Source organism: Micropterus salmoides, unplaced genomic scaffold, assembly GCF_014851395.1.
Source record: "Micropterus salmoides isolate LMB-PRFRI ecotype aquatic unplaced genomic scaffold, ASM1485139v1 Ms_hic_scaffold_12, whole genome shotgun sequence".
Lineage (NCBI taxonomy): Eukaryota > Metazoa > Chordata > Actinopteri > Centrarchiformes > Centrarchidae > Micropterus > Micropterus salmoides.
In genome coordinates, this window is record NW_024040263.1 from 12,619,839 (window position 1) to 12,647,684 (window position 27,846).

The following is a 27,846-nucleotide window of genomic DNA, read 5'->3' on the forward strand; positions in this document are numbered from 1 at the left end:
TTGTGGATAAAACACACGTGTAGAGTTTGGCGCCGTTTACTGGAGTAGTGAAGTAAGTGTTAACCATGAAGAATTGTGAATGAACATAATTCATATAGTGTGGCCAGGCGTTTCTGTGAAAATTATTTCATACGACTAAAGCTTAATTGAGTAGAATTAACGTTACCCAGGTGAATTGCCACTTTGCTAACTTACTGTGCCACCTTACTGCTGCCACTAGGTGTGCTTCTGGTTATTGTCAGGTAAAGAGATTTTTGTAACAGCGGGTTTCTGTAAGCTATAATTATTTCTTCATGTATTAACAGTCTGCTTTTCCCTTTGGAAAATCTACACTTTTGAGACGTTTAAAGTTTTACGTGCGTCTCCATGACGTTTAGGCTATTTAACTGTTAAATAAAAAAAAAAGTAAGTTTGAGTGGCACTAACGTGGACAATTTGGCCCCCTTTTATGTCCCAGTTCTGCACGTGTTTTTTCCCAGCGTGTTAAAGGAGCTGACAATGTGGTAGCTACAAAACTAAACATATAATGCCATTTTTATAGTCTGAGGTACATCTCCCCTCGTTGATTAATGTGAGGGGTTGTCGCCCCCAACAGTCTGTGTCGTGTTATTGCAACCAGTTTCTTCCATATAAAGCTAATTTATTGCTTAATTACAGACACTCCCATGTGGCCCTGCTGTTGGGTAGACAACACAATCACAAGTCCAATCAAAGGCAAAGGTTAGTGATTTTGAATCCCAGCTGATTCCGGTTTCTGTGTTGTATCTTTAAGTATTATTATATGTCTTAAAAATGCCTTCTTGCGCATCATTATTTTTTGTCATAGGAACAGCAGCTTTTGCCCAGATACTCTTGATACGTGTTCTTTGCACCATGTCTGCAGTTAGTTGGGGCTACTATTTAAAAATGTTTCAAATAGCATCTTTTTCAATAAGGCATTAACCCCTGCCTGCTATTTTCAAGAGGTTTCTTCTCCTCATATCGAACGTTTCCGGACCTGCACACTTCCTCCTGAGTGGGCCACTCAGGAAGAAGAGGTGCGTTGCGTCTTATTTTTTTCTTTTTTTCACTTGAAACGTTTCTGCTGCATTGCTTAGGAGACCGGAAAGGAAGGTAAATATTTAACTATGGAAGTCTTATCAATCTTACACTGACTGGTGCAAAATTCCTGCAGCCGTAGGCCTTTTACACACTGTATTTCAGACACACACACACACACACGTTCTCCTCATTCCTGATAATAGCTTTTATTACATCAGTATGAATTAAAAGCAACAATAAGACTAAAGATAATTAGATCTTGCAGGACCAGAACCTGTATGAGGAACACTGCACTGATGAATCCTACGTGAGAGAACAAGGGCAGATGTTTGGAATTTGGAACCAAAATGAAATCACACATGGAGTAAGTGTTCAGAGATGTCTCTCTCATCATATGATGAAACAGCTCCTGGCCCCTCATCTCCTTACTCTCGGTCTCAAGTATTTCCCGCTGATACTGCTGTAGCAACGGTGTCCAAGGACAACACGTTTTCCTGGATCTCTTACTGGAAGAGTCGGTGCCAGCCCAGCATATGTTCAGCAGAATTCTGGGTGGGGTGGGGGTGCCTGGGGGTTTGGTACGTCACCATCGCAGCCCTCACAGGATCTGGTCCAAGCTCAAGAATCGTTCCTCATAAACAAAAAGACAAGAGGATAAATTATCTGTCCTCAGATACTTTCAAGATTCAAGCTGAAGGCTGTGAGGCTGTGATGATGTGATTACAAAAGTGCAAGCAAACCATTTTTATATCGCAACTATAACCTTCTATCCATTTTTAGTAAAATAATGATAATAAATTACTCACTTTTCAGTTTCACAATAGATTTTTTGTGAATCACTTGACCACTTGACTCAGTACTGACAGTTGTTTTGTCATCGATGTGGGATATCTCAAAAAATGTATTGTAGTTTTAGTGTTGGCTAAATGATCACAAATCTGAAATTGACTTTGGATATTAAAAAAAAAAGGTAAAAAATAAGTTTAACATCTGCTTGGTAAACCAATTTAAAGTATGCTAGAAGGTCTGTGAAACATTTGCCACATTTGTTACTAATGTACACGTGAGTGCTATGTATATCTGTAGGCTGTGTGCATTCTTGCACATATTTTACGGCTACAGAAGTGTGAGAATGTGCTCAGGTGCACGTGTTTCTAGGGTTATGGGGCCTTTGTTTGAGTCAGCGTACACACAGATGAAATCCAGCTGTTGTTGCCAACTGTCTGATTGAGATGCAAGTAAGATTGTCTGAGCAGAACATAGACTGCATTCACACATTTGCCAACAATGTAATCCTGACTCACACATCCTCTCTTAAGAAATAGCATCTTTTTAGTCCCCCCCTCCCCCCATACTGAAACAGGATGTAAGGATGTTAAGGAAATAAAGGCGGATTGATTTGGAAAAAGAGTCAAGTCATTTTTATTTATATAGCCCGAAACTAAAAATCACAAGTCTGTCTTAAAGGATTTTATAATATATACAGCATATGTTGGCATCTATCCATTGACTCTTGGTTCGGAGGAAAAAATGGAAGAAACTTCAGGAAGAACAACACACGAGGGATCCCTCTTCCAGGATGAACCGACAGACATAACAATTGAAAGATTACAATATGGAGAACCCGAACAACTATATTAGGTGGATAGATTGTAAACATACATGGATCCAGGAAGATGCCAAACAACTTCAATGACCTGGGCCGTACGACCTCCCTGTAGACCTGGAAAGTGGACAGATGATATATAAGTCACAAAAGTGACGAGGTGAGGCTGAGTGTCCTGGAGGGCGAAGATCCAGGCTGTCTGGAATGAAAAGAACCGACAGCCAAAGGAGCAAGAAGGCGAGGTGAGGAGGAAAAAAGTTCCTTCAAATGTGCTATGGCTTTCTTTTATTTGAAGTTTACTGGGATTTACTGGGGCATTGAAGTCTCCATTTCATGGCATCGTCAAGGTCTTGTATGGAGTAGGCTCTTTCCATTAGTATCTTATGTTGTAAAAAGCTTAAGTATATGGATTTCATATGTCTTAAAATATATAAGCTTATCCAAATATTTATAAATGGCATATCATGTTTACAAGCAGCAACACAAGAAGGATATTCGTGTTTTGAATATACAATATAATTAGAGCCTAAACAGACAGTGATGTTTCTCCCCAGTGAATGGCGCTTGTGATTTTGTATTTACATGATTATATTTACTAATGTGAAGTAAACAGTCATCCCTAATGGTTTTGGCCAAATGCTATTCCCCACAAATAGTGTCTGTCTGTGAGCCAGGATGTTTATTTTCTGGTAAAAGCAGCGACTTCTAAAATGGCTTCGTGTCCTTCACTGTGACACTGCTGGTCATCAAGGCCTTTTAGTCATGCCAGAGTAGTAAAAAAATTAAGAACAAGATGGTACACAGTGAACACAGTGTGAAACAGTATTTTCCACTGTCATCATAAAAATTAAGCCCAGATTACGCAAGTTTGTCTCATTTGATTTGACACACGAAACAACATGTTATAGTATTCTGTTGTAACCATACACCAACACAACCACGCAAACACACACACACACACACACACACACACACACACAGATCGTCTCACAAGAAGATTAGATAAATTATTTTAGCCTGGAGATTGTTATGGTCTGTATCCTTAATAACTTGTACTTCCTGTTCCCACGGTAGCAGAAACACTATAACCCATGATCAGTGGCCAAGGCCCCCTCGGTTTCTCCCATGACAACTTCTTGCATTTAGATGCACACAAGCAAAGCGAGTTAAAATCCACAAATGATTAAAGTTAAATTAAGACAGCAACCCTCAACTTCTTTCTAAATGCTCTTACTATAAGTTGCATCATCTACATTGGGACGTTTCATTCACGATTCTCAATTGCTCAAGTTCCCATCCAGGCCTCAAATGCAGTTGACTGGCTTTTGAAAAAGAGGTGTTAACCACAGGGCATAACAAGTGACAGGAACATGATTGCAAGAATCTTGGTGTGGTTTGTTGTTATTCATTTTTAGATCTTCATGTGAGAATCTGGCATTTTGTTAAGTTATTTTTTTTGTAGTGTTAATGAACTCAAGATCTGTTTTCACAACATCACATAACTACCAGGCAAGTACAGCAGAAAGCGGTTATTTAAAGAAGCCTTAAAAAGGGTGCAACAAAATCTTCTCAAAGCAGCCTTTGTGTGCAGGGACTCAAAATGACTCAGTTATAGGAGGGACAGGGTATTTTTTTTCTCCACAAGCGTCACCTACATTTTCCTAGATGGGCAAACACTGTGTGTTCGTCAATGCCCATGATTTAGACTGGCTTATTTTTTCCAATAATAAACTATATCAGTGAGGAATGTGAGGCTGTTTCCTTTGGGCCCTCACTGCTCCACTTAAGAAGTCGAGGGGTTGAACAGTGGGGGATTATAGGGTGAATCATGAATAGGTCTTTCTTAACCATGTATGTGATCGCTCTAGACATGTGACCAATGATGCTGCATGCCTGTGAGAATGGTCATGCTCATCCTCTGTGATGTGGGACTTAGACAGAGTCTGGCCTGTAACGATGATTCTGAAAAGGGCAAATAAATACTCACAAACTCTGAAATAACTCTCTTATACAGCACATAGTAATTTACACAGATTCCAAAATAGACTGCTGACACATCCACACAAATGACCACCACAAAACAGAGAATATAGCAGTTCATGTCACCTCATACTGTTTTGTAAAGTTATGGTCAAACATTTAAAGCTTTTGTACAATAAGTTTTTTTCTGAGAGTGAATTGTTTTTAGCCTTGCTAGTGGCAAGACTAGGGATATTAATTTGGTTGGTTGGTTGTTCCACCACTTTGGTTTAGACTGAAATATCTCAACAACTGTTTCGTGGATTACCATGCATATACAGACATACGGACTACTGATTTCGTGATCCACCGACCTTTTCCTCTAGTGCCACCAGCACGTCAAAGTTTTCACTTATCCTGTAAAATATTTCAACCCCTACTAAATGGATTGACAATATTTTGTACAGGCCTTCATTGTCTAGCTCCAGCATGAGGGTGACTTCTGTGATTTTGAGTGAAATGTCTCATTTCTCATTACTACTGGATGTATTGCCATGAAATTTGGTTTAGACATTCATGTCCCCCTCGGGATGAACTTTGGTGATCCCTTTTCTTCTAGCACCACCATCAACATTTAATGTTGTCCAATTTTGTGGTATATGACTAAATACCTACACAATGACAATAGAATATATCATATATATTCCCATCAGCCTCAGCTGTACCTTGTATTCAATGCTATTTAGTTAATGTCAACATGTTAGCACATTTAGCTTTGGTAAACATAAACACATTAGCCATTGTGAGCATGTTGGCATGCTTGTGTTTACCTCAATGCAGCTGCAAAGCTGCCTCAAAGCAGCTGTTCCTCGCAGAGCCACTAGCATGACTTGTTCAAGCTATGTTTTGTTTTAATGCTCCAATTTTAATGCTTCAGTTCTCTTGCAGCTCACACATAAAACAGCTGATGGGCATTTCGTCTCACACATGTTGTTGATTGAACATGAGTTTGAACAGTGTCGCTGGTGGATCAGATTGTGACGTAGACGAGTTGCCCTGTGGCTGTGCAGGATGGTCGGACTGGAAGGGGGAGGCCTGGCCTTTTAAATTATAGGCTCGTGTTGGATGTCCACAGGAGGTAATTAGTGGATTGCCTGAGTCATGCTCCGTGTCGGCCTCTGCACTTCAATCACCACCCATATCCACATGGAAGCTACTGTGACCGAGAAGATCTGCATTTTGTTACGCTGCACTCGGCATAACCACAGAACCCATCATGTGACATGCTGCAGAGGAGTCTTGTTGAATTTGGATCCTTCCCCTTGAGAGCGGCCATCTGTGTCCCTAGAGAGCCAACTTGCCGGCAGTATACAGTTTCCCAGCAAGGCCCCTAAAGAAAGACTCAACCAGAGCCTCACCTCACATCTGGATGACCCAGAGGTCAGAGGCCAGGGTTGCAGGGATAGCTGGAGTGGGCTTCATTCCAGTTTTCTCTTGTGCTTGCATTGTCCCTGTTGCTTTGAAAAAGTGTCTTAGTAGATTTGGTCACAGCTTTGGAAAATAAGGTCACAACTTTGTTATTGTTAGAATGTTATAATGTGCATTTTTGTGCTAATGTAAATAAGAATGGGTTGGAGCTCTTGAGATTTTTCACTGGAAGTGGAAGTCTGTGGGATATTTTGTTTGTTTTACAAGACACATTTTTCTGATTAACATTTGTTTTAAATTGTCTCAGTGACAACGCGCTTAAATATCTCAGGCTTTGCCTTTTCTTTCTGCTGAGTCAGCAGACAAATGACTATATTAGAAAATGAATTACTGGCACTTGGGTTCTTTTAATATATTTTTACTTCCTATACTTACTATATTCTACTATAAAACAAATATATCAGGTCGGCAGCACTTTTTTCATTGTCCCTGTTGTCGTACAACTTTTTATACTTATTCTTATAGTATTAGTGTATCTGTAAAGACATCTTTCTTTGTTTTTTTTCATTAGTGTCATTGTGTTTGGTTAAGAATGCTTGTAGAGTTACAAGAAGGCAATTTTAAAAAAAGCACACCTCAGAAATAACAGCCAAAACATTAGAGCAATCTCTCTTGGCCCATAGCCAGAGGTCTTACGAAGCAGCCTGTCTGTTACTAATCAAAACCAACTGGTGGAAGCCTTGCCCAGCCTAGTGAAATAGCAAGCTAAGGAAGAAGGAAGGAAAAGTCCACTGAAAAGAGGAAAGAGAAAGTTTTGAAAGAAGAAGCAGAGAGGAAATTTCTGAAACAGTGAGGAGAGAAAGTACATCAGAGGGCGTTGGAGTGAATAAATGCATTTAGTGTGCTGGGCGAGTTATGAGACGGGGGATGGGGCTCCTAGGATGTGACTCAGACTCCCTGTCAAAACCAGCAGGGAGGGGACCTGATGAGAAAAGGGATAGAACGGAGGAGAGCAGGGGTGGAGTGGGGGAAAGAAAACCCGGCCCCTCTTACACCACCCCGACTCTTAGGCATTCAGCGTCAGCAAAAACCCTAATGTGATCAAGATGGAAGTTGTCTTTGGACTTTTCACTGCTCCCCGGCTTTCTGCCTGCCTTTGGGGGATTCACTGCCTTTCCGGCAGTTTTACAGCAGCGATACTGACTGAAGTCCAGAATATGGCGTACAGAAACCTAGACTAAGGACTGCTTACAAAATAAAACGTATGTCAAGTCACTTGGAAAGAGATAGATTCATATTTCCCAAACGTAAGCGCATTGCTGTCGGTGGATGAATGAAAAGAAAACCTGCAAGACATCTCTGGATAACTGTACCCAAGGCAAATACTGGACCTTTAACCTTTTTGTTGGATTATCACCTGGTGTTTAATTAGCTACTGGATTATATTGGAAAACACTGTTGTCACTGGAGAATTAGAGATTGTTACTCCAGAATAAAATATCTGAGATGTATTGAGGATGTCAGTTTTGCTGTTGGTTCAAGGGCAAGTTGAAGGAGCAACTGCTATGGGACATTTTTTGTAACCTCCCTTGTTTAATAACCAGGTACAGGTTCATACCAGAGGGTGCAGATGGCAATTGATACCATCCAGCTCTTCTCTTGAGGAAACAACAAAAGGTGAAAAAGTGGAGGAACAACCCATGTTTCTCAAGTTTTTATATTTCTTTTGCTGCTTTAGAAGCTATTAGATATGTTGGGTAAGAAGCAACTCAGTGACATAATGTGCAAAATGCTACTTGATTTGACTGGCTCTTGTTACATATGAAATATGTTGATAGAGAAATTGTATTGAAATTATGTTAGACCCTAGTTTTCAATCACCTATTGTACTATACAGGAGGCATATCCAGAATCTTAATTCTTAATCCTGAATCTTAATTCTTAATCTTCTATCATAATGTTTTTGTTTTTTTAAATATAGCAAATGTTCAGCTTGAATTGAGGACATTCCTGCTTGTTGAATCCCTGTGTTCATTCAAACCTAGAGGAAAAACAGCGCCGTAGAAAGCTTGGTTTGATTCATGTGATAGAACCCACAGTATGCATTATAATAATGTTGGCTTGTGGAGACCCATCTGTTCAGAGACACTGCCTGTCATTTGCAGTTTTAGCTCGCTTTAGTTAAGTCATTCTCATTTTTGCTGGGTGCATGGGTAAGTATAAATTGGAAACGCTGGTTCGGTTACAGTTCACCTTGTAAAGAGGAAAAAGGGACGTCTATATTTATCCTAATGTTTTAGAATCCAAGAAGCTTTGTTGGGTTTATTGCTGAAAGCTTCTTAACACTGGCAAAAACAACTGTTCCAGATCAAGTACATTCAGTGTAGTTGGCATGCTGCAATGTGAAATCTGGCACAGCTCTGCTTGAAAAGATATCAGTTCCTATGTTAGATTAGCATAACTAAGAATCCTGTTATCTTATACACATCCAGCAGGCTTTATACTTTCCAGGGAATTGTGAATGGAGTATAATCACGCCCTTCTTGAACTTCCACTCACTACTCCCCAGCTGTTTACTTTAAAAGTGAAACATTATTCACCATATTGTCATGTGCACATTCAGTTACTGTAAACTCATAACTTGGGAACACCGGCTGTTTCTTATCCTCATTTCTCTTTTCTCGATTGCAGCAGATCTTGTTCTCCATTTTCTCCATGGGATAGCGCTGGCTGTCCACCATGTCAGTAGCCATACGAAAAAGAAGTTGGGAGGAGCACGTCGCTCACCCTTCAGGATTACAGTATAGCTATGATGACCTGGATCTGGTCTGCTGTCATGGGGTGGACAGTGAGGCACTTTGGATGGGAGCTGAGGCTTCCAAACAAGGTCGACGAACGAGGTGTGCCTCCATGCCAGAGGGCTGCCACCAACTGCCCACAGAGGATCTGGCTCAGACACTTGAGGTGACAACTTCTGTTGTGAATGATGATACTGGATCAGAACAGTTGAAACTATTGGGAAGCAATGTGAAAGTTCCACTGGATTTGCAGGAAGAGTTAGTTCACGGCCCTCATGAGTTGGTGGATGTTGACGTTCCCGAAAGGGCCTCTGAATCAGAGCATTTCCAAACCGCAAGCATTGGGAATTCTGGGGAATTTCACTGTACCTCACGCAGTAGGGTGTCTACTATAAATATTTCTTGTGCAACTGATAGCAGCAGTCGCAGTCACAGTGAGAAAACTATCAATGGTGAAGGTGAAGTTGGTACAGAGAGTAGCCAGAGTTACGACATCTGCAATGACGATAATGCCTTTAAAAATCCACATATCTCTCGTGAACATCAACAATGCATCTCTATCTCCTCAAACAATGGGCCTCCACTGTCTGAATCTGCTGGTGAACAGCCTGGCAAACTGCCAAATCATCAGGAAACAAAGGAGAGTCATACAGAGGGTTACAGCAGACCTCCTGAAATCCCTGAGGCCTCACTAAACCAGTCCTCCGCTGCTGAACTGGAACCTCAAACTGACCTTCCAGATGTAGAGGAAACGAAGATTTCCATCTCCAACCGTGCTGATGCAAGTGTAACCTTACCTGTTGGTGTGCTGCACAGTTCAGTTAATATGATGTCGCAGGCTAACAAAACTGTGAAACCCGTTGTGACTTTAGTGGTAGAAGAAGTATGTGACAAAGGAGTAACTGAAAGCTGGAGCGCAGATTCTGCTGACAAGCTCGATGGATTAAATGACCCAGAAACTCTAAATGAAAATACAGGACTTAAACATCATTCAAGAGACATTCAAGGAAGAGAGCAGGATCGTCATGACTGTACTGGGGTATTGGATCAGACGCATGGTTGTGAAATATCCTACCAGACACTGTTGGAACAGCATAATGTTGAACTGACAGCAATGAACTGGCCTCAGGGAGAGGAAAGCTGCAAGAAAGCAGCAGAAGTCAGGTATTGGCCAATCACATCGTCTGATATTTGTTTTAAAGGTCAGTGTTGCTCTTTGACAGTTAACAGCTGTATGCCATCTGAAAAACTGGATACTGGATATTCAGAAGGAGACCCCATACAGACTAACGTTACTCAGTGTGCAGACCAGTATGTGGAAACGACAACCTCCGTAAGTCAACCAATGGAAAACATTGATGAAAGTTCAATGTCCAAAGAGTTGGCTTGTTGTGAGGATCATACCATAGCTCAGCAGTTGGAAAATAGCTGTTCAAAACTGGATTCAATCCCAGAAGCTAGCCACGTTGAGCCATATGACACCCTTGTACTGGATCCTCAAAAGAGTTTGGATTTCACCCCAAATCCAGATGTTCAGCGCTCCCACATCGATGAGAAACATGCAGCTTCCATACAGCACACAGAAAACGTGCCACCATACTCTGCAGAGGTCAACGATGAGCTCCCACCACAGGGACTCTATGGCAACCAAAAAGCCTTTGGTTGTTACTTCAGTGAGTCACCTGCAGCGGCAGATGGTCAGAGGGAACACCACAGGCCAAGAGTCACAGTCTCTAGAATGGAGGAGACGGATGAGGCCGCACACACAGTTATTTACAGTGACACACAACTCGCCAGTCCAGTTTTAGATGGGACAAATGAGCCTGAAGATCAGAAAGAGGACAATGTGGTCAAAGTGCGCATGAGAAAGGTAAGACTATTTTTAATATTGACGTGGAAGTACATCATAATCAATATTAGTTGAAATACCTTTTGTGTTTGTTTCTGTGTAGTAAGTGCGTCTCTGGCACTTCAGCCCCTCAAAATTAAGTTCTTCTTGAACTGACACTTACTGGGCATATACAGCCTACAAATAATTTTTGTCCGACACTCTGGCAAGTGTCTCGGAAAACAATGACTTCACTCTCACATGCTGGGGGGGGGGTCTGTGAAATGTTTTACTCTTTCTCAACTGCTCATTGCAAAACAAGGTCCTATAAGGGCATGGAGACTATGAATACAGACTGGGTTGGAAGCTCAAATAATCTCTGGGGTGAAAGGCTTAAACTGCTTTTTACAGCAAATAGGGCCTACTGTATGTTGTACTATTTACACACTTCTAGCCGTGCTTGTAGGTACAGTAAAGTGCCAAAACCTTAAAAAGCAGTTCATAGATTTGGGCTTGTTGGAACAAAGCAATGTCCTGAGAACTGACAGTCTTTATTCACTATTAGTAGTTACAGTGTTGGTCTTTTTGGAATGACAACAAGAAATCCATTATTTACAATGCAGGCTGCATTAAGCAGGCATGTTATTTAGACAAGCACCATATTGTGTAAATTCTTGTGATGTGTTCTTGTTGAAGACTATCACCCACTTGTAAACAGCAACTTTTACAAAGTTTAATTTGAAAATCCTATGCTTGAGTTGTTTTGAGAATTGTATCTTTGAGGAGGTTTAGTTTTTATTTATAGACACATTACACACACATTAATTATTTGTTCATAACACACAGTGTAGTTGTACAGTAATGTACAGTATCTGTCAACAACTATAATTCTCCTATGAAGACAAATTATTACAACTGTACATTAACAAATTATTACAGTTGTAGTTGATGGCAAATATATTAACAAACAAATATCTGCTTATGTCTACAATTTTTTATTGAATGTTTTCTTACTGCATATAAATGCTAAGCGGTCAGAAGGAAACACTGGAACTTGCACTCCTACATAACAATAATTAACTCAATAAATACCTGGCTCTAAATATCTTGTTATCTTTGTGATATGATGTCCATTAACAATGTGGTGATTAATAGTGACTTGTTGGTCAGTGTGTGGGATGTGTTGATGCCTATGGTTTATGTAATGGGGCAATATGCTGCATTGGTAATGACTGTTGATATTGTTTGGTCATGTTCAGTTGTAGACATTTTTTAACTTTCTCTAAGATGCACTTAGTTGTCAGTTTATTAGGTAAAACTAAAGTACACCTACGGTAGCTAAAACTGATGCGGTCTAATACTACATTCATCTGAAATATCATTGTGGAGGCAGTTTGCGGTGCTGGTTAATTGTACTGCTTTGTACGGACAGGTGTTTTTATTTTGTCCACCCCATTTATACTGTATCAATGAGGGTAGCATTACACTGCAGCTAATTATAACTTAATAAGTAATTAGCAATAAACTGTCAACTGCATTGTTTCAACATAAATTCCAGGTTTGCATAGAAACTTTGGAGGCCGTTTTAGTCATGACCAAAGTTGACATCACTCCATCAGCTGCCAAGAACGAGAGATCATAGTCCAGTGTAGGGACATGGAAAACCAGTGCCACATTTATTACCACTGGCTCCAGTTTTAGTCTTAGAATGACTAAACCAAACCTTTGGATTAAATATGTAAAAAAAATAAAAAAATAAAAGGCTCCTGGAACTCGAAAAGAGAAGTTCAGCCATGAAAGTAGAAGGCGGCAATCCATCCACCATATGGTGATAGTTTTCCTCCTCTTTGACTGCACCACAGGGTTTTCACCATGGGGTATATTTACATGAAGCCAGTTTACCAAGAAAATATTCTTTAGGGAAGGTCATGAGGACAGCAACATTATTAGGCAGTAATAATTAACATTATCATACCGAAGGCATGTAACATGTTGTATTTAATATGAAGAACAGGGAGAAGAAGCTCTGGAATATCATGAAGGGAATTACGAAACTGATGTTATTATCTCTTTGGGACAATGACAACAGTAACCTGGAATTATCTCTGACAAGATATTGTAATAACTACTTGATCATGTCCCCAGTGAACCGAGTTGTTGTTGTTGCAGTGTTTGCAGAATGAACCCATCTGGTTTGTATAATGACTTCAGATTAACCTGATATTGGGCTTTGTTACTGTTTATTTGTTTTAGCAACAAGGCCTTATCCTGACCTCAGGTGCCATTTGTCTGACAGCAGATGGCTTGGCAACATCATCATCTCAGCTCTTTTGCTGTCTCTTCTTCTGCCTTTGTGTCCTAATTTATTAATTCAATGCTTGTCTTTTCGGCCCTATTTATAAAAGAGATACCTATATTGAACAGTGTATGCAGTGTTTTGATACATAAATTATTTGCACACTATGTTAAACTCCGCAGAGAAAGAGAACTTGCTTCAGTGGACAGGTCTGAGAAATGGGATGCGGGCCACTGGGTTTAAGAGGGGGGTTTGAAAAAGAGAGCAAGGAAAGGAGAAGGAGGGGTCTGACAGTGTGGGAACTGTCTCCCATCTCAAAAAACAGGAAGTCAAGAGGAATGTAACAGAAACCTCAAAAGATGGAAAAGAGAGAGAAAAGGAAGCTTCTGAGAACACCCAAACCACCAAAATGCCCCCTAAAAAACTTTGCCTCTCTGAGGCGCCTGACTCTACACTTGTTTTTTACTCTGCTGTTTTGTGGTTGTTATTGCCATCTCGAGCCAGATGCTTTTGTTCATTCAGTGAGGCCTCGTAAAGATGTCATTGTTTTACCACGATACAATGTTTCATTGTGGTACTTTGCCAAGGAGAAAGAACGTAGCGATGTGCACTGCCACCAGCTAGGAATTCCAATGAATGCATCAATGTGAGACACATTTCCATGAGACACATGGCCCCCAATGTCTATTTGCTCTCTCAGCAACCCAATAGGAACTGCGTTTGACAGGCTAATTGGGCACTAACTGGAAAATAAATGTAAGCGCATGTCATAAGACGCTATTAGGGATGGAGCAGGGAGCCAGGCGCAGGATTGGAGTTGTAGCTTGTTTATCATGATGCAGATGCTATCTAGGATTCATAAGCCTTATCCCACACAACCCAATAACATCTCTGTATGCATCACACCCAAGAACAGACGCAGCACATTGAAAACCAGGCTCACATTGACGTGTTAACATGCCTCTGTACCTTCGCACAAACATACAATCACGGTGGCTGTGTGTCACATGAGCTCACCCTCATTAAGTGTTTAACAGGATTTGTAACAAGGTTTGTTTGGCACTAATGAACCAGCCATGTGATGTAATTTCTTGGGGTTCTTCTCAGAAGAGAAGCTCAGACAGAGAGCCACACCAGGAGCCAGGATAAAAGACAGGGCCTGAAGGAAGTGAAAACATACAGTGTTACTTCAGAAAGGGATTTTTACATGATTTTAACTTCAGACATGGGCTATTGTTTTGCATCAAACAAAATAGGATTAAGGGCTAACAGAACAGAACAAGAGTGGTAAGGTGGGCCAAATTGTATGACATTTAGCTTGTCTTACTGGAGATACACCACCTGAGGTCAGTGTGAGACTTGTTATCACAGTGTTAGATGGGATAATTGAATTGCAGATTAGAGGACTACAGGGAAAATACTGGAAATCTTGACGTTATATGATTAAAAATTGACCAGAGAGGATAGAAAATAAATAAACATTAAATTCACAGAATTTGTGGAAAAAGCAGAGGAAACAACCAACCAGGACTATTTTAAGTGCAGAATGGAGAAGGACACAGAAGTTCAGAGGTGTGTCAAGTGTCAAGATAAGAGTCATCAGCATCAGATTGAAAGGAAGAGGAAAGAGAAGCAAGGAGCAGGGATGAGCAAAGTTTAAAGAATTCTTGAAGGGCCAAAAGCCCTTTGACATTAATTGTTTGGAGATGCAACAAACAATTATTAACTATAAAGTTTGATGTAATTGAGGATTGTACAAAAAAATAAATAATATATATTTAATATGATGATGATATGATCATTGATGTAGATAAAGTAAAGAGAAGAACTATTGAGTGGGTTGAGATGAGCTAATTCTAGTACCATCTAAGCCATCTAGTCTGTCTCCTCTGTTTTGTTCTATATTCAATCAACCATTGTATGTTGATAATACTCTGCTCACTAGGTTCAGTTAGCAATACTGCCCTGCCATTACTAATCAGCAAGCAGGCAACAAGCTGATGAATCTATAAAATAAAGGACTTGTTCTCTTGTTTATTAATACTGATTAATTGCTGATAATATATCATTGAAAGAAAAGGTAGTAACCTTCCATAAAATGCATATGTGAGAAAAATTGTCTATGAAAGCAGATGTTTGTCAACAAAATGTAACCTGAACGGGAATGACTGCAATTAGTTAGAATTGTTGATTTATCTGGCTCATTGGCAGCTAGAAAGCTGCACAATTTAACAGAAAACACAAAGACATCAATGAATTTAAATGTAATTTGTTCACATTAAGTAGGAAGCTGGAAAATAGGTACATAATTATGTTGAAGCAGGCGGTACGGTGGATAGTGCTGTGGCCTCACAGCAAGAAAGTCGCAGGTTCAAATCCCGGTTGCCCCGCTCTGTCTGTGTGGGTTCTCTCACTGTACATCCTAGGTTGATTGGTGACTCTAAATTGACCTTAGGTGTGACTGGTTGTTTGTCTATGTGTGTCCTGCCTGTGACCCTATACACAGGATTGGCAGTTGACTATGTTCCCCTTTTGAGAGTTTAGAGTAAGCCATTCCCACACTGAACACTTGAGTAGACAGGAAAACAAACGCTGTCCCGTATGTCAAAAACATCTCCATTTGTTCCAAATAGACTGCATTTATATGCCGCCTCTCTTTTTTATATAATTTCTTAGGCTTTATTTGATAGCATCAGCTGAACAGAGAGACAGGAAATGTGGGCGAGGGAGAGAGGGGATGACTTATCAAAAGCCTTGTTTATGGTGTGTGCACACTACCAGGTGAGCTAGCTTCTCTACTTTAATAGATAAAGTCCTTTACAGTTTGCTTCTCATTCACCCACTCACACACTGAGCATTGTGCAAGGCTCTGGCTTATCCATCGGGAGCAATTTTGGGTTCAGTATCTTGCTCAAGGACACACCTGCGATTACCTGAGTGACAGTTGCCAATGATGGAAATGGAAATAAGTGCAGTGCTGTAATAGTTATATTTATGAGCTCAGTGCAACGGTAACGTTCTTTTCTCTGATTGGTCTCTTTATTCAGTGTGAGCATGCTCGTCTGGACTCAATGGTGTTGCTGCTGATGAAACTCGACCAGTTAGACCAAGAAATTGAGAATGCCCTCAGTGTCTCCTCCTCGATGGACAGCACCCCCAACCTCCATCGACGACAACTGGTAAACATCTGCATGTTACCTTGCTGGATCTGGCTGCAGTTTCTACTGCAATTGAAACAACCCCTTATTTAAAAATACTGCTGGATCCAGAAATAATCTACGTTAATTTGTTCTTTTATGTCCTCCCTCACCTACAGTAATTGTATTTGTCCCTAAAGGTCAGTTTGTAGTAATCAATGTAAAACATAGACAATGCAAGTCTTATGAGCTGTGTAGTGTGCTTTGTATTTATAAAAGTATGCTTTTTTGTCATCTTTGAGTAAAAACTGAAATATTACAGGAAAACACTGCTCTCTGCGCAACAATGTAATGCATATATTGTCATCTTTTAACTGTGCAGGAGTTTGATTTAGGATCTGTGCCAGCAGCACACATTCCCGCTGCCTCCACCTCAGGACCTACACCAGACCTTGGAGCAAAACCTAAGAGTGGGGTAAGTCAGGATCTCTATATCATACCAATATACACTGCATCTATTATCTATCTTAGCAGGTCATGAGGTTGGACACATCCAAACAATCAAATAATACACTAAAAACAAACCATGTACTGTATACAGTATGTTACAAAATCCAGTCTTATATTTATATATAAATATAAGACTGGATTATATAGAATATCTTTATTAAGAAGAAGAAGACATTTGCAAGTTCACACAGGATAGCAAAGAATATATATCTTTAGCAAGCAGATGATGAGTGTAACCAGTTTTAAAGGTAACATCAACACAGAAGTTGCTACTGTACACACTCCTGTAATTTATGTGAAGATGTCCAAGCAGTCGAGATAAAAGTAGCAGTATGTGGACCTATTACAACACAACCTTACACTATCAGTTGCTCTACAGTATTAATATATTGTTCACTTTTCCAGTGAAAAACCTGTGATTCTGTCCTCCAGACTCCCCAGACATGGAGAGATTCAGAGTGTGCAACTATTACTGGTATTCATCTGCTGGAACACTTTTCATACCAAAATATCAATAGCATAATTGCATAGAGACCACATGGCTAGTTTTGTGTGTCCCCTTTAAAAGAAAGAATGTTATTCTTCCAATATTGACAGTTTTGAAACTACCCCAGAAAGATTTAGAGGAATTATAGGAATTATAAATGATAATAATTTTAGACCTCCAAATCAATTTGGATTTAAGACCTCGTAACATCAATTGTACGTAGTTGTGGCTGTTTTATAGAGGGTTCTGGTTTCTCTTGTGTGTCCATGATTAAACCTGTCAAATTATTTGCATTGTGTTTTAGTTGAGCATGGAGTTATTGTTGAACAGCTTTTATGTCTCCAATAAAACACACATTTTTCTCTTGGGACATAGCTGTACAAAAGTTTAAATAAAAACGGCAAACAAGGAGGGCACACACACACACACACACACACACACACACTCGTAGTAATTCTCCCAATTGTAGGAATGTCCCCCAGCACTTAGGGCTTAGTCAAGCAGACGTTAAAACTCTATAATTAGCCTGTTCCAAAGATGTAGACCACTTCTCCCCAACAAAGGGGTCAGAAGGTAGGTCTGGGGGTAAAAAGCCAGGGCAAGGGGTGGAGTAAGAGGGGGGACATGCTTCAAGTGAGATCTGCATTTTCAAACCCCTTGCTTGCTCACTTAATGACTTTGTCAGCCTCGCATTGCTATTGCTTTCCAAACGAGGTCAAAGTGAAGCAGGCTGGTAGCCAGCACTAAAGCAAACCTTTACATGTAAAAAAAAACAAACCGATTTTAACTGCTTTGAGACAATTTTTCTTATGATGTACTGATGCATAATAGGATAACCCTAAATGCTGAACAGGATGTTTTTGTTGCAAAACAGTCCTCTTATCTGTCTGGAACAAATCACTACAACCTGTGGAAATGTCAGTATTCCTTGAAAAAAGGACGTCTCACATTCCTGAATTATCTCCCGCAATTCCTAGTTGATATTGCTTTGTCTTGTTACACATCACATTTCGGTCCCAAAGTTAAGCAATATTTCACTCATGTGTGACTGTTAATTTAAGGGACACAGAATAACATACTCTATGATTTGTGATGTATTATGTCTGTGCCAAGCTCCATTCCTGCAGTAACACAAGGTAACTCACTAAGCTTGGGTAAATAGTGCTTTCACTGTTCCTAATAGGAGGCTTTTTACATTGGAGGTCCTGTGGGGTGATTGATTGAGGCCAAAGAGATGATGGCTTCATGAATGGGATTCTCAGTGGTTAGTAGTAGTAGGAGACTATTGAGTTCTTTCAGACTTAAAGTGTTGTGACGCCCACTTAATCTTTTTAGCTAGACAATCCAAATCCTTTAAACGATGTAAACACAAGGCAGATGTGAGGAAGATCCAGGGTTGAGGTAAAAATTTAAATTCAACCAGACATCACAGGTGTGTTTTACAAGATGTAGAAAATATAATACTTTATTCAAGCACGGAATAATTACTATTTGTTATTATGTAAAAATACTACTCTGTTCTAAATAACAGGGGAGGTAGTATTTACAGTCATTATTTTATCATAAAACTTTACCAGAGTGAATGTCTAACCTTTGTTTCCTTTACTGTTTCTCCTAGTACAAACCTTTACACTGTACCACTGACAGCTTTTATAGATTATGCATGGGAAGACTGAATTACCAAAACTGCGTACAATATTACAAATACACCACAAACTACAACCTCAAAGATTTTGATTGAGTTTAATCAAAACTCATCTGACACATTGTTGACAAAGGCTGAACATTTCAAGCTTTAGAATAATAGGATTTATTGTAGGGCTTTTGGATTATTTTACATTTTAAGATGTCCCCTTTACTTTGTTCACCCTGTATACAGTGAAGGGACAGATGCAAACAATCAAATCATACACTGATAACAAACCTTGTACTATATACAGTATGTTCAACTGTCACAGTTCAGATGAGTGCAAAGCAGGAGGGAGCCCAAACTCAAGACACGGAAGAGCTGACAGCAAGTTCAGGGATTTTAATCCATCAAAAAGCAAACAAAGCTTATGGGTAGTAGAGACTGGCAAAATCCAAATGACAACAGAACACACATCCCGTGACAATGACTAGACACACACTAAAGAAACAAACAAACATATTTACAGGGACTAATGACCAGGGTGGGAGCAACACAGGTGACAGAGATCAGAATAATGAGAAAGACATGCAGGCAGACAGAGAAAATGACAGAAGCAAGGCAATAAATCAAACACCAGACAATAACAGAAGAAGAAAAGAACTAAGGCAGGCACAGCTCAAAACCAAAAGACAGGCAACAATAAATAAACTAACGCCAGGCAGACTGACACAAAACAACAGACAGGACTGAAACCCAAAACACAACAGACTAATAACAAATACAGAACAGACTAAAATAAAAAAAACGGCTGAGAACAACACTAAACAGATCAAACAGACACACAGTGTGACATCAAAAAACATTTATATTTATATAAACAAAACTCTAAAATACGAAAAATGCCAGACAATAAATTTCTGGCTCTGTGCTAAATAGCTTTTTCACTTCACATTTGTTGCCACGAACATGTCTTGACATCAGTGCCAACAATAGCAAACAATATATATCTTTAGTAAGCCAATAGTGAGTATAACCCATTTTAAAGGTAACATCAACACAGAAATTGCTACTGTACACACTCCTGTAATTTATGAGAGGATGTCCAAGCAGTCGAGATAAAAGTAGCAGTATGTGGACCTATTACAACAAAAAATTGATAATGTGTATAAAGTACCAAGATAAATATCTCCATGCAGAAGGTCAGTGAGAGGCTGAAGTTCTGGCAGGAAGTAAGACCAACTGGCAGTGAGATCAATTTTAGATGTGTGTCTTCATATTTTACTTAAAGAGTAACTTAAAACTAAATCCTTTATTTTTTGAGGAAGTAAACTTTGTGTACAGTCACTTTATTATACTGTCAATCCATCTACTGTAAAGAGTTAATATATTGTTCACTTTGCAGTGAAAATCCCATAATTCTGTCCTCCAGACCTCCAAGAAATAAATATACGTGAAATAAATCTGCTGTTATTTGCAAAGACATGTAGAGATTTGGAGTGTGCAGCTATTACTGGTAATCATCTGTTGAAGCCTCTCCAAGTTTGAGTGAAACACGAGGCAAACAAGTGGCTGATATAGATTTTAAAACAAGAGTTACATTTACAACTACATTTCTGATCTGGGCAGTAAAACAGGTGTAAACCTCAGAAACATGTTGGTGTAGAACAGGGGCGTAGCACAAAATTCTGGACCCTGTACATAGGCATTTTCTATTTATTCTATTCATTCAGCTATTCATTCTAGCATCTTTGCGAGCCCTCCTCACATGAGGGCCCTGTATATTCAGTCCACCCCCTAGTCCTACACCTGTGGTGTAGAAAGCCAGGACGAAAGAAATGTGAGTGTCTCATCTCATGTCGTGTGGATGATTGCAGAAGGGTGGTTGGGGTGTGTGTGTGTTTTGATAAGGGTTATGTTGGTAGGTGCTCAAGTGTTTATCATTGAGCATTTGCATTCCTTACATCTTATGCTGGATTATGCAAGAGATAGCTGGTATTTATGTTGTTACTGCCCCCCTGATACCTACTGGCACTCAGTGTAACACTTTGGTGTGATTGTACCAAGCACATACTCTTACTGTTTTATGTAACAATGATAAATCTGAAGTGGTGGTATGTGGCTGTGTGTGTTGGTGATGAGTGGACATTCACTTGGCTTAGATTCTTGGCTTCTTGCTAGGTTATTGGTGGCTATTGTTAGCCTTCAGCAGGTGGCTGTTATTCCTGAATCGAATGTTAGGCTAACATTTAGCGGATGTTGTGCCACAGCAGGTGTTTTTTTCTCATAGTGAAACTGCTATTCTTTGCCCAGAGTGTTTTTGTTGGCAGGTTTCTGTTCCTTGCCGAGTGGAGCAGGTGTCTTACAGTGTTTTTTTGTTGTGTTGCAACAGGTGGCTTTCATTTGGTTTGTGGCCTGATGTGTATTTATTGATTTGGCTGTATATTATATTTGGGAACACTTTTAGAGCTTAAGGTGATGTTGTCAAATGTCTTGTTTTGTCTAAAACCCAAACATAGTCGTTATACAATCACACGAAGTAAAGTATTATTAACTGTTTCAGCTCTAATTATATCCCGTCTCCCGAAAGATTTCCTTCTTTGGTGTAATTATTTCCAATCATGAATAGTACTAGCTTTTTGTTTTGATTTTTGAGAATTTGTATAATTTTCTTTCATAACATTGTTAGCTGTCATTCATTTGGCTTTGTAAGTGTAATCTGTAGTGACAAACTCAAGTTATGCGTGGTGTGAGAGCCATTTGTTACGTGACTCTATTTTTAGAGCTCTGTAGCTGCAGAGGATGTGCCAAGCCACAGAGGCGGGTGGAGGCTGCTGACCCCTGACCACCTTCCTCTGAATGTTACAGTCGGAAACAACATATCAGTCACCCTCACCGCATTCCCAGCAGCAAGACATATTCAGATCACAGGGCACAGACCATGGCTGTTAAATTTAGCACAGGGGTGTTTTACATGTCATGCATATGGAGACAGGTAAGGTGCTGCCCTATACCTGTCCTCATCCTCTCCATCTTTAGTAAACTTTCCCTAACAGGGCAACCTTTGACCCATTGTTTGGATCTGTATTCTGTCTCCACGGCAACACAGCTCCAAACACAAATTCTGCCATCTCCTCGCTATTTGACAGTGGATTCTGACAGTAACAGATTTCCATTATCTGGAGTTTTTATGACTGTATTCAAGGGATTTTTTAGGACGATGATTGATTGAGAGTTATTTTTATTTTACAATGATGGAAAGCCTTTATTCCCTGTCAGTTGGTTATGTATGTACATAGCTCTTTATCTCTCTGTGGTTTGGTGAACAATAGAAGCGCTGTGGTTTGCGTGCTAAGGTCACTAGCAGATCTCTGCTCTGTCCTTCCTCCATGTTCCGGTTTGGCAGCCTCACAGTCCCCAAACATCCTTTATCCAAACCCCACCTTCTCAATGTCCTTCTCAGATAAAAGACTTAATATTTAGTTACTTTCACTGCCTTTTTATTTTTCTCTACATTTGCTCCCACTCTCTATCATTCTCCTTAGTCCTTGGTCAACAGTCAACACCATGTGCAGCAGGCATAATTATATTTGCCTACATTCCACCCACATATTTGGCTTAAAGACTGTAGTAGGCCATAATGAGTCAGCGAGCTATGAAACCAACCGCCATTCAGTCTGACAAGGGGTGCCAGTAGTGGCTCCGGTCATGGCCACGCTAGCCGCTTTGTGTGGTGTCATTGTCTCCAAGGTCACTCCTCTGCTGAGCACAGCTGTAACAAGGAGACAAACACAGACCTGCTGGGGTTTCAAAAAAGAGAGTCCGAAAAAATAAAAGGCTTGTGTTTGGAACAGGATGTGGAAAATGAACTCCTCAACCCCCACAACCTTGTTTTTCCTGTCGATTCAAGGCTATAGCCATTGCATACAGCACTCCAAGAACAAGAGAGAGAAGGATATACTGAGTAAATATATTTCAGTTTTTTTGTAGTTGGCAGAGTATTGCCAGGAAACAATATCCACAACAAAGCAGAGCACGAAGCCAAAACATCATGAAATTTATAGAAACTGTCCACATATAACAACCTGACTCAGTGAGCATACTTTTTCTCTTAAAATGGATTTGAGCTATGATACACTGATTGTTTCACAGAATTAGTTTTCCCTTTTTGCATCTTTGTGGAGGTAAAACATCACTTAAATCTATGTTTACACCCCTGTGCTCAATTACAACTATCTCTTTGTTTTTGTGACAGCATACTGTGGCTTGAAGCCTAAATCACATGGACTTAATCACTATTTTGATTTAGTGGCTCCACATGGTACTTGTTAAAAAAAAAAAAAAAAAACTTCAATGAATCTTACTTTTCATCCAACATGAAAACATCACTCGTTTTTTGCTAACAAGTACGAGTTGGCCGTGTTAAAGGCACACACTTAGTTGATGAAGCAAAATGCTCATCTATTACATAAAGGAGACAGTAAAAAGCAGAAAGGAAATAGTTGCAGGATGATGGTACTTGTTGACAGTAAATCTTAAGGATGACTAAAAAATGCAGGCATCTGGAAACACCCCTGCAGCCCGCTGATAATTATCTGCCATAAATCACTGAACAAACAAACAGAATCACACGCACACACACACACATTCATACAGTAGATGCTGAAACATGTACACAGGAATTCATTGTAAAACCAGGTGCAATTTAGGCAACACTTTCTAAAATGAGTTTTTCCAATTTTTTTATTCAGAGTTAAAGATCTTATTGTGGCAGGTGAAACTGTACATGTGCACAAATTGTGTTTACAGCTGGGTTACCAAGCATGCAGGACATTTTAAAGTTGACAGACAAGAGTGTACATTCTTTAGAAAATTTTACAAAAACTGTGACCCAGCAAGGTCTCACCAACTGGTCCTTCTGGTAAGTCAGAAAGCTGTGTGTCTGCCACAGGACTGCTATGGGGCCCACACAGTCTTCTACAGAGGACCGTAATCCGTCTGTGTTGTTAACCCACTCTGCTCTCTCCAAAAATGTCAGTGACTAATCTACAGGCTAGAATTGTTGGTGCAGTTGGGATCATGGCTTATCCCTATTAAGCCACAAATTCAACCTGGTGAGCGGGAACAGGTGACACATTTTGACTCCTAATCAATGTAATAAGATAAGAGTGGAATAATGTGTACATTTTTGTCCTCAATTTCCAAACTTTTTATACCACATTTTTAAAACCACTTGTGGAGCTATAACGCTTCTTTTTGATAGTTCATTCATCTTTCTCACCCATTTTAAAGTTAGATTCAATGATTTTTGCATGATTCCTAAATAGAATCACAAAATGGCAACCAAATGTTATTGGGTACTTAGTTAGAACAATAGGGCCCTATATTACACCCAGTGCACAGCGCAGCGCAAGTGTTCTTGCTAGTTTCCAACCGATGACGACCATACGCCCATGGGAGTGTTGGTCTTAAAATGAAGTGTGGTCAGGCGCGTTGTTGGCACATTGCTATCTTGAAGCAGCCCAAAGCGATTGCGCCATTTACCAACAAAAGCCTGGTCAAAAGTCCATACAATATTGTCCTGCTTTTAAAGGGTAGAACATGCCTAACTATATTTGTTATAGATTATTTAAATCTCCCGACACGCTGACAGGATCAATCAGGAACTAATATTAATTAATGTTCTGCGTTCTTCCACACATCCAAAAGGTCACATAACCCAGTCCAGGTTCATTCGATTGAATGTCTGTCTAAAAATGTATTTCAGAAGCTAAAAGTTGAATTATTTTCCCTCTGTCAAGTTTACACCGATCAGTCATAACATTATGACCACCTGCCTAATATTGTGTAGGTTCCCCTTTTACCTCCAAATCAGTCCTGACCCATCGAGGCATTGACTCTACTAGACCTCTGAAGATGTGCTGTGGTATCTGGCACTAAGATGTTAGCAGCATATCCTTTTAAGTCCTGTAAGTTGCAAGGTGGGACCTCCATGAATCAGGCTTGTTTGTCCAGCCCATCCCACAGATGCTCAATTTGAGATCTATGGAATTTGGAGGCCAACTCAACACTTTGAACTTGTTGTTGTGTTCTTCAGACCATCCCGGAACCATTTTTGCTTTGTGGCGGGTCGCATTATCCTGTTGAGGGATGCCCCTGCCTTCAGGGAATACCGTTTCCATGATAGGATGTACATGATTTAGGTAGGAGATACATGTCAAATTAAGATCCACATAAATGCCAGGACCCAAGGTTTCCCAGAAGAACATTGCCCAAAGCATCACAACTCCCCTGGCTCGCCTTTTTCACATAGTGCATCCTTGTGCCCACGACCAGTTCATCATAGTTTTAAATAATGCAGTGCAGTGATGATACAGATGTTTCATAGAGGGAGACGACCGTATATAACGCAGATCTATCTGTCAGTCACTGTTAAAAGAGGTTCCAGATGAAGTGTAGTTCATACACTTCACTGAGAAACCACAGAATGGTAGGGTAACATTTGATCAAAGAAAGTTTTTATATGATGTTGACACTTCTGTTCATACTCTCACTCTGTCTATGCACTTGAGCAATGCACTTTAGACCATGCACTATACATTGTTTAAGTAGGACCAATTAGAGTCTCATGGAGGACTTTATAAGGGAAGAAGACTTATGGTCTTCCCTTATGGTCTTCACCATAAGGGAAGACCATAAGTCGCATGATGATGATCACATGCAGATTAGTGAATCTTTTAGGAAGATGAGCAGTTTCCACTGATGCACAAAGCAGCAGGATTGTCGACCTAATAAGATCTAACAAGTGAAGTTTGGGCCTTTTCGGGGGAAGAGTTCATCTGGTAATGGATTCCAAGGGCCAGTCAACAATTTGCAGTTTATTCACCGGGGGCTAACACTAAACCCCACCAGACTCTGCCTGAAACAAGAAGCCTGTTGCTTTCCCTTGCTCTTGTAAACAAAGACGTGTGTGTGTGTGTGTGTGTGTGTGTGTGTGTGTGTGTGTGTGTGTGCGCATATCCACTTTTCTCACCCTCGTTCAGTCAACATCACCCCATACAGGACATATCTCATGACTCAAGGTTGAGTGAGAGAACGAGGCCTCAGCTGTGTGTATGTGTGTGTGCACACAGTGGGTATAGTAAATCAGTAACCTCCTAACATAGTTAGAGACTGAAAGTGCACCCATTCGTGCTATAGATTTCACCTCGGCTTTTAGCATCATACAAGACTTCAGTACATGTTACTGAGACGTTTTCAAGTGTCACCAAATTTCGTTAGGAGTTGTTTTCTTTTAAAATAGCTGTTAAAGCCAACACCTGGACACTGATATACATGCTCTGGAAATAGTCCAACGCATCATTACACCAAGTCATCGCATCACTTCCTGTTGACACACTTCAAGTGTGACATATGGAAACTATTAAAATAAAGGGGATGCGGGGGAGAAAGTATGAGGGTTGGGGGGTTGGACTTTTCCAAGGCTAAAATGAAATTGTTTCCCACGTTTCCCTGCACACGTGCACTCAGGGGTCGACAGAGCGTGGAGAATAAATTCTTGTATAAGTGCAGGGCAGAAAGAGCACATTCATGCCAGTCAAAAAACAGAAATTAGCTCCAGATAACATCTCCAAAGGCCCTGGACAGGCGTGCGCTTGCACTCACACACACACACACACACAATCTCTCTTCCCTCTATCACACACAGCTTACCGCATACATTTAGTGCTGGAGCCGCCAGCTTACCTGACCATAAGCCATCTGCATCAATTTAGCCATTTGCGTTAAGTGGTGGAGAAAAAGGTTTGGGTTAGCCTGAGCCCCCTAATCCCTGGCCAGCACACACCATGGGTGGTCAAACACACACTCACACATACTGCAGCTGCAGTGCAGGAGGGGGGCAAGGGATGAGAGGGTGATTGTGGGGTTGAGAGAGGCACGGTGGACTGCTTGGATTTGTTGTGCAAGAGCCACATGCCAATGGCTTGCTTAACATCTCTGACAAACTCACTCATACAGCACATGCACACATCTGTACACAATGAAAAAACAAGTACCATTACAGAAAAACAAATTATTATTTGTTACTTACTATTTGTTAGAACTGGGAATTGAACCTCAATGCTTTTTTTTGTACCAAACGAAAAATGTACGCAGCATTGACTGTCATGTACCAAAAGCTGAGACCAAATATTCTTTAATCATATCATTGCTTATTTCAAACTTCTCATGATGTGCAGTCGAACTGTGTTCAAACCTCAGAAACTATTTGAAATTTGTGTGGAGATCTGAAGAAAGATTTGAAGACAGGTCACTCATCAGATAGCTTCAATGAAGAGCTGGAGTAACATGACACACACAATATTTGATAGATTAACTTTTTTACAACTTTAAATGAATCCCAATTTGGAATTAGTGATTTTAGGCAGCTAGTGTGTGGATATTTTGTGGAAAAACCCTTTCCACAATAACTTCTTAAATGAAAGTATCAATATATGTATAGCATGCTTATTTCTACTAGTATCAAACCTCTGGTAATATTATAGTTACAAGTACATAAGAACTCAGATATTCCAATATTTCTGAAACAAGCAAGAACTTTTTTCTGTTGGTAATTGTAAAAATCATTATTAAAACTTAAATGATTCATTGTAAAACTTACTTCACTAAGCTTCTTGCTACAGTAATTACAATAATGGCCCTACAGTGGTTAACCATGCAGGCACACATGCTTGCAGGCTACCACACACACACACACACACACACAGACATGTGTAAAGCAAACACGCACCCTACCCCCTGTGCCCCCACACAACCCACTTCCAGTAAATTAGTGGCAGTAAATGAGGCAGCTGACGCTTGTGTGCTCTGCAGCCTACAGCTCCCCAGTGGACACCTGACACGGCCCGTACAACCCCACACTGGGACAACCTGCACTGTGGCATGCCAGGGGGAACACAGGCAAACATTGGGAAAATATGTGACCGTGGTGCTATGAAAACACTGGTACTTACTGGTACCCATTCTTTCAAATTCTTGTTAGGCTCTGTGGTCTCTCACTCACATTTATTCAACTGTAATTGCTATTATGAGGGAAAACACAGCATTGTGTGAAGGTGAGATTTACAC

General features: G+C 40.2%; 1 protein-coding gene and 1 long non-coding RNA gene across 4 annotated transcripts in view; one reads left to right on the forward strand and one right to left on the reverse strand.

Moving 5' to 3' along the window:
* The first annotated feature begins 657 nt into the window (after nt 1–657).
* Nucleotides 658–27,846, forward strand: part of dlc1 (DLC1 Rho GTPase activating protein) — a 90,690-nt gene continuing 63,501 nt past the window's right edge. The window contains exons 1-4 of one of the 3 annotated variants that reach the window (XM_038713408.1): nt 658–720; nt 8,726–10,702; nt 16,004–16,135; nt 16,476–16,568. In XM_038713408.1, coding sequence (XP_038569336.1) covers nt 8,774–10,702; nt 16,004–16,135; nt 16,476–16,568 — 2,154 coding nt within the window. In that variant the 5' untranslated portion in view covers nt 658–720; nt 8,726–8,773. Of the gene's footprint in view, nt 721–7,087; nt 7,712–8,725; nt 10,703–16,003; nt 16,136–16,475; nt 16,569–27,846 lie in introns of those variants that run through there. The other 2 variants (XM_038713406.1, XM_038713407.1) reach the window with 2 other exon arrangements.
* On the reverse strand, nt 733–27,754 carry LOC119899028. The gene is made up of 3 exons (XR_005443688.1): nt 26,464–27,754; nt 2,704–2,764; nt 733–1,672 (listed from the first exon to the last, which is right to left on the reverse strand). It is a non-coding gene; the product is annotated as an uncharacterized LOC119899028 (long non-coding RNA).